The sequence below is a fragment of the Corvus hawaiiensis genome, chromosome 9 (assembly GCF_020740725.1).
Source record: "Corvus hawaiiensis isolate bCorHaw1 chromosome 9, bCorHaw1.pri.cur, whole genome shotgun sequence".
Lineage (NCBI taxonomy): Eukaryota > Metazoa > Chordata > Aves > Passeriformes > Corvidae > Corvus > Corvus hawaiiensis.
The window spans coordinates 32,566,148-32,574,985 of record NC_063221.1 but is presented as its reverse complement, the minus strand read 5'-3'; the positions used below and the strand labels follow the sequence as shown (position 1 = coordinate 32,574,985).

The 8,838-nt window shown below is 56.0% G+C and overlaps 1 protein-coding gene across 1 annotated transcript; it reads left to right on the top strand.

The window, feature by feature from the left end:
- The first annotated feature begins 447 nt into the window (after nt 1-447).
- On the top strand, nt 448-8,490 carry PTGER3 (prostaglandin E receptor 3). Its single transcript, XM_048313465.1, has 2 exons — nt 448-1,333; nt 5,658-8,490. The coding sequence occupies exons 1-2, from the start codon at nt 521-523 to the stop codon at nt 5,940-5,942; spliced, it is 1,098 nt and encodes a 365-aa protein (XP_048169422.1). The 5' UTR covers nt 448-520; the 3' UTR covers nt 5,943-8,490.
- The last annotated feature ends 348 nt before the right edge of the window (nt 8,491-8,838 follow it).

Below are 8,838 nucleotides of genomic sequence, written 5' to 3'. Positions count from 1 at the left end.
CTCAGGGCCGTGCCCATTCCCTGAGGAGCCTGGGCAGTGCCCAGCACCCTCTGGGGGAAGAACCTTTCCTGATCTCCACCCTGCCCCTCCCCAGCCCAGCCTGAGGCCGTTCCCTCTCCTCCTGTCCCTGTTCCCTGCGAGCAGAGCCCGACCCCCCCGGCTGCCCCCTCCTGTCAGGGACTTGTGCAGAGCCACAAGGTCCCCCCTGAGCTCCTTTGCTCCAGGCTGAGCCCCTTTCCAGCTCCCTCAGGAGCTCTCCAGCCCCTTCCCAGCTCCCTCAGCCGCTGCGGGGGCTCCGTTCCCTCCCCAGCCCGGTTCCCCTCCCGGCCCCGCTCCGTGCCCTCAGGCTCTGCCCGCTCTCGCTCCCGTCCCGCCTCTCCCGGCCCCGGGGCGGGCCCTGCCCATCCCTCACATAAAGCGGCCGCGCGGGGCTGCGCGGGCGCTGCCGGCTCGGAGCCGGCTCAGCTCTCGTTCGGTGCCCGTTCCGTGCCCGCTCCATGCGGGATCTCCCGGCTCCGGGATGAGCCCCTGGCAGCAGCGCCCGCCCAACGCCAGCGCGGCCGGCGGGATGGGCCCGCGGGGGAACGGCACGGGCCGGGCGGCCGAGCGCGGCAGCGCCGTGTCCGTGGCCATCCCGCTGACCATGATGCTGACGGGCGTCGTGGGCAATGCCCTGGCCATGCTGCTCGTGTCCCGCAGCTACCGCGCCAAGGGCAGCCGCAGGAAGCGCTCGTTCCTGCTGTGCATCGGCTCCCTGGCGCTCACCGACATGCTGGGCCAGCTGCTCACCAGCCCCATCGTCATCTCCGTGTACCTGTCGGGCCGGCCCTGGGCGGCCATGGACCCCTCGGGGCGCCTCTGCGACTTCTTCGGCTTCAGCATGACGGTGTTCGGGCTGTGCCCGCTGCTGATCGCCAGCGCCATGGCCGTGGAGCGGGCGCTGGCCATCCGCGCCCCGCACTGGTACGCGAGCCACATGAGCCCGCGGGCCACCGAGCGCGGCCTGGCCGCCATCTGGGCCGCCGGCGTGGCCTTCGCGCTGCTGCCGCTGGCCGGGCTGGGCCGCTACGCGCTGCAGTGGCCCGGCACCTGGTGCTTCATCAGCACGGCCGGCGGCAGCGCCTTCGCCGCCGCCTTCGCCGCGCTGGGGCTGCTGTCCCTCGTGGTCACCGGCGCCTGCAACCTGGCCACCATCGAGGCGCTCGTGTCCCGCTGCCGCGCCAAGGCCAGCGCGGCGCACCCCAGCTCGCAGTGGGGCCGGATCACCATGGAGACGCTGATCCAGCTGCTGGGCATCATGTGTGTGCTGTCGGCCTGCTGGTCACCGCTGCTGGTAGGTCCCGTGGCACCACCTGGGGCGACCCCCGTTCTCCTCCCTCCTCCTGTGGGGCAGAGCCAGCGGGGCCCGGGCAGGGGGAGGCTCCGGAGATCCCTGTTCCTTGGGGACATCCATGAACGGCCCCTCGGGAGGGCAGCAGGGACAGGGACAGAGCCGGGGGTGGGAAGCTGTGGGAGAGGAGCTGGGAGAGGTCCCGGAGGAGAGCCGAGAGCAGCCTGCTCGGGAAAATCAGGTGCGGGAACCGGAGTCAAAAGGAGGAGAACAAGGGTCTTGTGCAGAGGAGGAAAGCGGGACGTGAGGAGTGGCTCTGGGAGCAGGACACTGCGGCCAGATGGGGTTTAGGGGGTTTTATTTGCTCGCACCTTGTAGCAGAACGTCTTTCAGTGTCTTGTGAGAAAACGCACAACCCGTGACTCTGCGAGCGCCTTGTGGCTGGTATTTTGATAAATCTCTTTACAAAATAATCTCTTATCCCTCGCTGTGTCTGATTTACAGCAGCCTTCTGGGCTTGCCCAGTCTGGTTTTTAAGGATCTTTGCATTTCTTTCCACTATTTTGTTACTCCTTCCTTAAGAACCCCTCCTCATGATGCAGGAGTGGGGGAGGCAGAATCCACATCTCACACCCAGGGGTCTGGAATCCTGTCCCAAAAGGCTGGGTTATTCTATCAAGGAGCAGTAGGATTTTTGGAAAATTTGTGTTTGGGATCTCTGAGCAGGATATGCTGAGGTTATGTGAAAGGTTCTTTCTGGTTGGAGAAGGATTTATTTTTCTTCTTGTCCTTGAGCTCTTGTGAATGGGGCTGACAAAGTTAACGACTGGTGGGGGTGAGCTAAAGAGAACGCTTTGGTTTAGTAATGTTGCCCTTGTAAATGAATTAAAACTCCATCAAATCCTCCATCCCAAAATCAGTCAGAAGGTGTGAGTGACTTACTGGAGGTCATCAGCAGTGGCAGTGGTCATCACAAGGGCACACTGAGGGGTTAAGAGAAGCTGGGAGCAGGGAGGAAGGGGTGAGCAGAGGCAGCAGCCTGCCCCTGTGTCCATGTGCAGCCCTGCACATGCTGGCTGTGCTGGGGTCGGTCCTGCCCATGTTACATCCCTGGAGAGCCGCTGGGCCTTCTGGAGCTGCTGCCCTCCCTGCAGCGTTTCCCTCTCAGCCATGCCTTTGGGACAGGCTCTGCCCTCCGAGGCCCTGGGATCCATCCTGCTCCTGGGCCAGCCCGGGGACACGGCACTGTGAGCCCTGAGGTAACCAGCCTTGCACATGAGAGCAGATCCCTGAGATGAGGGAAGTGTTTCCTCCGCCCTCATAACCAGGGCTCTCAGATAAATCAGTGAGGAAGCAGAGATTCCTCTTGGTGGTTTGGTGCCCTGGGCATTTCTGTGGTTTCAGAGGCAGAAGTGAACCCACAAGCACGAGGGAATTCATCAGCACTTCCCTTCCCTCGGCAGCAGCAACACTTGGAAGTGTGGATCTTGTTCTGTGGAGTTCTCAAAATCCAGCTCATGGCTGCAGGAGTATTTTTGTACCTACACCTCCATTTTCATACCTACACCTCCATTGTCATACTTAGCCCCCAGCTTGTTCCGTACAACTCTGAAGTGCAGGTTCGGAATTAGAGACCAGATTTTTGGAGAAGTGACCACAGAGAATGCAAATGCCTTTTCAGTGGAAGCCAGCTCATAGGGATCATTTAACCTGTAGCTGCAGCACTTGGCAGCTGTAAGAAAAGGAGTTGAAATAGAACTCCGGGGCTTTACAGAAGAGGTTTTTTTTGTTTCTGTTTTTTTTTTAAAGACATCTGAGTTTTGTAACTGAGAACTAATGCATCCTGACAGCTGCTGCTGTGAGGTAAACAACGCCCTCGCCACACACGGTATTTTTAGAGCTGATCTGTTGATGTAAACGACAAGATCAAATGTGATTTAGCAGCAGAGGGAAAGCTCTGACATCGTGGCTGTGCTCTGGAGGGCTCCATGGAGTGTCCTGCATGTCTGGCTCTGGGCTGGCTTGGGAAGGAGGGAGGGGAGCAGACAGTGCAGGAATTGCCTCCTTTTTCCATGGACACAGGAGCTTGTTGAACTCTGCATGGAGCACCGGGGGGAACCCCCCACTCCAGTATGATGCTACTTTATCTTAAGTGGTTTCCAGTTCACACTGATCTTCTGTTTGTTTTGGAGCATGTACTGACAGGACACAGGGAATGATTCCCACTGCCAGAGGGCAGGGATGGATGGGAGATTGGGAAGGAATTCCTGGCTGGGAGGGTGGGCAGGCCCTGGCACAGGGTGCCCAGAGCAGCTGGGGCTGCCCCTGGATCCCTGGCAGTGCCCAAGGCCAGGCTGGACATTGGGGCTGGGAGCAGCCTGGGACAGTGGGAGGTGTCCCTGCTCATGGCAGGGGTGGCACTGGGTGGGCTTTAAGCTCCATCCCAACCCAGCCAGTCTGGGATTCCGGGACAACCCCTGAGCTGGATGGCAGCAGACAAATGACTCCGAGGTGAAATGGGGGAAGCTGCTCCATGGTTGCACAGAAACACTGCTGCAGCACAAACTGGAGTTCTCAGTTCTCAGTAACTTTTGCAGTTCCAGGCAACAAAATGATTCATTCCCAGAGTTGTTTCAAAGTTATTTAAAGCCAAAATGCTCAGGAATTCTGCTGCTTTTCCTGTTAAAATACTTCTGCTCCTTATCCCTCCTGGCAGACAGAAATTAAAGATGTATAAAACCACATTCATGATAACAGTAAAGTTTTAGCTGCTCTTGTTGAATAAATCCAATCAGCAGCTATATTTCTATATGCATTTTGAGCCAAATTTTTAATGGCATAAATTACGTTGACTTTATTCCACCTGATGTTGTCCCTCTGCCTTGTGCAGCCTTTAATCCATTTAGAAGACCAATACAGGCCACGATAAACAACCTCTAATGATATCAAACAAATAAAATTTCCAGTAAAGCACTTGTTGGCCCAACAAATATTGCAGTAAAGGGATATTACGTAATAAACCCAGCAATAAGCAGCAGTTGTGTGCTTGGGAGACGTATTTTATTAGCCTGGTGGTTTTGGAGCTCCATCTGAAAAAGAGATGGCAGAGTCTGCAGGACCAGGGGCCTTGCAGAGTTCCCAGAGGAGGAGCTGGCCTGGGAGACAGCGGTGTGAGTCCTGGGAGTGCTGGGTGTGACGTGGGCACACAGCAGGTTTCCATCAGGCTCTTCCCACACGGGAATGCTGCAGGAGTGGGATGGGGCAGGAGCAGGAGCTGGGTGCTGCAGGCAGTGCTGGGACAGGGACAGGGACAGGGACAGTGTGTGAAGAGCCAGGGAAGTGGTCAGGTTGTGGCTGTGTGGGTCTGGTGCTCAAGTGGCTCCTGATGTGCTCTGGGTCTGTATCCATGTTTTCACAAAGCTCTGTATCCCTGTTTTCACAAGGCTCTATCCATGGCCACTTATGTCAATGAAATGTCGTGGGTGCAATCCTCAACTGCTTCTGTTTAAAGAAACACAAGCAGTTCTGTGCTGTCCACGCTGCCCTGCCCTCCAAACTCAGCCAAGGCTTTCCAAGGTCAACACATGGTTATTGATCTGGCACCCAGAATATCCCTTTGAATGGAAAAATCCTCTGCTCCCAGTCCCTGTGGCTCCCGCTGTCCCAGCCTGTGGGGACAGCAGCAGCCAGATGTGACCTTTGTGGGGACACAGCTCTGAGGAGGCTTCCTGAGGAATGGCAGGTTGGCCTGGTTCTTTCCAGAGGCTGGAGCCAAGGGGCTGGCCAGGGCTGGGAGTGATTCCCGGCAGGTCTGCTCCCTCGGGCTCTTCCCAGCAGGTTTGGGACTGGCTGCCAGTTTATCCAGTGGCTGGAAGTGCTGAGCTGTGCCAGGACAGAGCTGGAGGTGCCTCAGGGCCATGCTGGGTGTGCATCCATGTGTGTGGCACTGGAAGCACACACAGCACAGTGGGCACAGCCCCAATCCCACGGGGATTCCAGGCAGCACACTCGGACAGCTGGGGACTCCAAGTCATGCCCAGGAAAGATCTGAGAGCGAAAAAAAGACCTGTCCAGGAAATGGAGATGTTCAGGAGCCCTCTCACAGAATCCCAGACTGGTTTGGGTTGGGAGGGACCTTAAAGCTCATCCAGTTCCACGGGCAGGGACACCTTCCACTGTCCCAGGCTGCTCCAAGCCCCATCCAGCCTGGCCTGGGACACTGCCAGGGATGCAGGGGCAGCCACGGCCTCTGTGGACAGTGGTGGCACAGCTGTGGTGACAGCCAGCAGTCCCTGACCCCGTGTCCCTTTCCCTGCTCCCTCCCCAGATCACCATGCTGAGGATGATCTCCGAGCACACGGCCGAGCCCTGCCGGGGCGGCTCCGGCGAATCCCAGCGCTGGGAGCTGCGCAGGGAATGCAACCTGTCGCTGACCGCCGTGCGCCTGGCCTCCCTCAACCAGATCCTGGACCCCTGGGTGTACCTGCTGCTCCGCAAGATCCTGCTGCGCAAGTTCTGCCAGGCAGCCAGCGCCATGTCCAAGTGCTCCAACGCCGAGTGCAGGGACAGGTCCATCACCCTGGCCGAGGAGATCCAGCGGACGGCGGCCTGAGGGCACCTTCCCACAGCACCGGGAATGCTGCTGCCAGCGGGCGCCTGGAAGCCTTCCTGGGGATCACCGGTGCCGCTGCTGCACTCAGAGTGCCACATTCTCCTGCAGGGTGCCAAAAGTGCTGGGATGCAGCAGGACAGGACACTCCGTGGTCAGCGGTGGCTGAGCTGCAGAACGGGGTGAGGACACTCCATGGGCACTGCAGAACAGGGTGAGGATGTTCCATGGGCACTGCAGAACGGGGTGAGGACGTTCCCGGTCGTTGCCACTCGTGGCTGAGCTGCAGAACAGGAGGTTATTTTGGGCCTGAGCATGAGGGGGCTTCTCTTGCTTTAAGGTGGAAAAAATGGTTTTCCTGACAGCCAGCAGATTCTACGGATGGAATTGCTGCAGGGACTCACTCCTGACTATGTTTAATACTAACATTATCTCCTTCAGAGAGTCCTTCCTCCTCCTTTTTCTGGAGGGGCAAGGGGAGAAAGGGGAAAAACCACGGGAATAAGGAAAACAAAATTAAATTTGATTGGATTTCAGTGTCTTAAAACTGAGCAGGGGCTGTGGCAGGGATGGAACATCCACCTCTTCCAGGAGCTGAAGGCAGCACGAGTCTCTTGACTCATGGATGTGTCCTGATAAACACTCATCCGTGTGGCAGCTGAAGGGAGCTCGAGGGGGATGCAGCACTGGGCCAAGGGGAGAAATGCTGGATTTTTTCCCTGGCAGCCTGTGGAATCCCCAGGCAGGCTGGAATTGCTGTTTGCACTGCACCCCACAGAGCTGCTGGGGGCACATGGAGAGGGGAGAAACAGCCTGGAAAAGACACTCCTGCTCTTCCTGCTGGGGATCAATGGCAAAGGCTTCCAGAGCCAAATCCACTGCTCCCACAGGAGCTGTTTTCCTGGGAAGTGCCCATGTCCAGGAGTAACGTGAGCAGCAAATGCTTTGTGAGGAATGGGGATGGCACTCGGGACCTCTTCGTTCCTACAGAGGGGCCAGAGCAGCATCACAAAGAGTTCAGTTCATCTTCCCCCAAAAACACAAATGTGGCAGCTTTGGGAATGTTTAATTTAATTCCAGCAGACTGGAAGCAGTGCGTGGAAGTGTGTGAGTCAGGTCTTTTCCCAAAGAAACTTCCATGTTTTATTACAAACTCAGTTCCAATCCATTTGTGCCACATCTGAGGCTTATTTTTTAAAAGCTGTGTTTTTACTCGTTTTCTTCACCGTTTTGGAGCTGACAGCCTCTCGTCTCCTGATTCGTGGCCTTTGGGTGAAATTAAATGCAAATACAATAAAATACAGCTGATATTCCATGTACCAGGGACTGTGGAATTCAGGGCCCTTACAGGCAAATGAATTCCTGCATCTGTGAGGAATTTCTTGCACAAAACCTTTATTTCTACTCTCTTTAATTTGTTCATAAAAGTAACTCCTCAGCAAAGAATGTGTGCCTTCACTTTCGTCCTGCATTGTCTGATTCTTGTCCACATAAATCTGATTTCTGAATCCAGCCTAAGAGCCAAGGTTTAGCTTTAATTGAAGGGCCAGCCTAAATTTCATGGGATAAATGCCTTTTTCAGCTGGAGTTGATGGACCCTGCTCCGTGCTGAGCTTCTCCTGGGTGTAGCAACTACAGGTACGTCAGTGCTTCAGTTCCTGGCCGGTGCTTTGAGGGAAAAATGGGCTCTTTCTGCTTAAAAAAGTGCCTTGCAGGAGTCAGACTCTGGCTTTTTGGAATTATTTGGGACTGGAAAAAGCCTGTTGTGTGCAGAGGATCCCTTTTGTTCCCTGTGTGTACTTTTCCTTTGGGAAAGAACTCAACAGAGCCGCTCACTTGTGAAATATGTCGGGATGACCTCAGCTGCCTGGATCAGCCCTGGCCAGCACATTCCTGAGCACAGCGCTCCCAGATCGTCTGGGACCACGGCTGGGATGGAGAGGAGTTCTGTGAGGAAGAGGGAATCCATCCCTGCTTATCCAGTCCTTTACAGGAAGAGGAGGGTGCAGCATCGATCCCGTGTGGAAAACCGGGAATGTGACATTGGGAAGGGCCCTCCAGCCGTTTCAGGGCAGCTTATTCTCAATATCGGGGTGGTTTCACTCAGTTCACATAAAATGCTGCCTTTTGTGGTGAATATTCACAATGTTTGGGATGGGCAGTTCTGTCCCTCTGGTGTGGTAAAATGGAGAAGCTACTTCATCAAAATGGGGAGGAATGGGAGCTTTCTGTTTGTTTACAGGAGAGGAGGAGTGGGAGCTCTGCTCTCCAGCCACGGCTCTGTGATGGGATGCACTTTCTAAACCTGATCCGAGGAGCTCAGGTGTAGCTGGAAGCTTTCATTCCCATTTCCATGGGATGGGAAGGGGTGCTTGTGTCGTGTTGCTTTAACGATGCCTTTTCAGCCTGGTCTTTCTGTGTTGTCCCTCTGCCCAGGGGGTTTTGGGAGCTGTAGGGCACGGAAAATCCACCTGGAGATCTGCCCGAAAACCACTGGCGTGTGTCTCAACCCCGTGTGTGTTGTACCAGGGAGAATAAAAACTCGGAGTAACCCTGGTGTTCGCTGGGTTTCTGCAGGAGCTGCTCCTGCTGCCGGGGTGGGGCCGGAGCAGATTTTATCTGCCCGGTGAGCCAGGAGTGCCCGTGGGAGCTGCTCTGCTGGGGCTTCAGCTGTGCCCTGGGGAGCACAGCCCTGCACCCCAATATCCCAAACCAGCTCAGGTGTGCCCTGGGGAGCACAGCCCTGCACCCCAATCCCAAATCAGCTCAGGCTCTGCAGTGTCCCAGCACAGGTGAACCATCTGCAGCCCGTCCCACCAGGGCTGTTGCTACTTTTTTATCCCATTATTCCCATTATTTTACTGGTTTTTTTGCATTTTGGAATTTTACCAGGAACTTT

What these genes read in the sequence shown, in the direction of transcription:
- PTGER3 (XM_048313465.1), top strand. Translation starts at nt 521, where the DNA reads ATGAGCCCCTGGCAGCAGCGCCCGCCCAACGCCAGCGCGGCCGGCGGG. An exon ending in CCTGCTGGTCACCGCTGCTG is followed by an intron (nt 1,334 to 5,657) that starts GTAGGTCCCGTG and finishes CTCCCTCCCCAG; the next exon opens with ATCACCATGCTGAGGATGAT.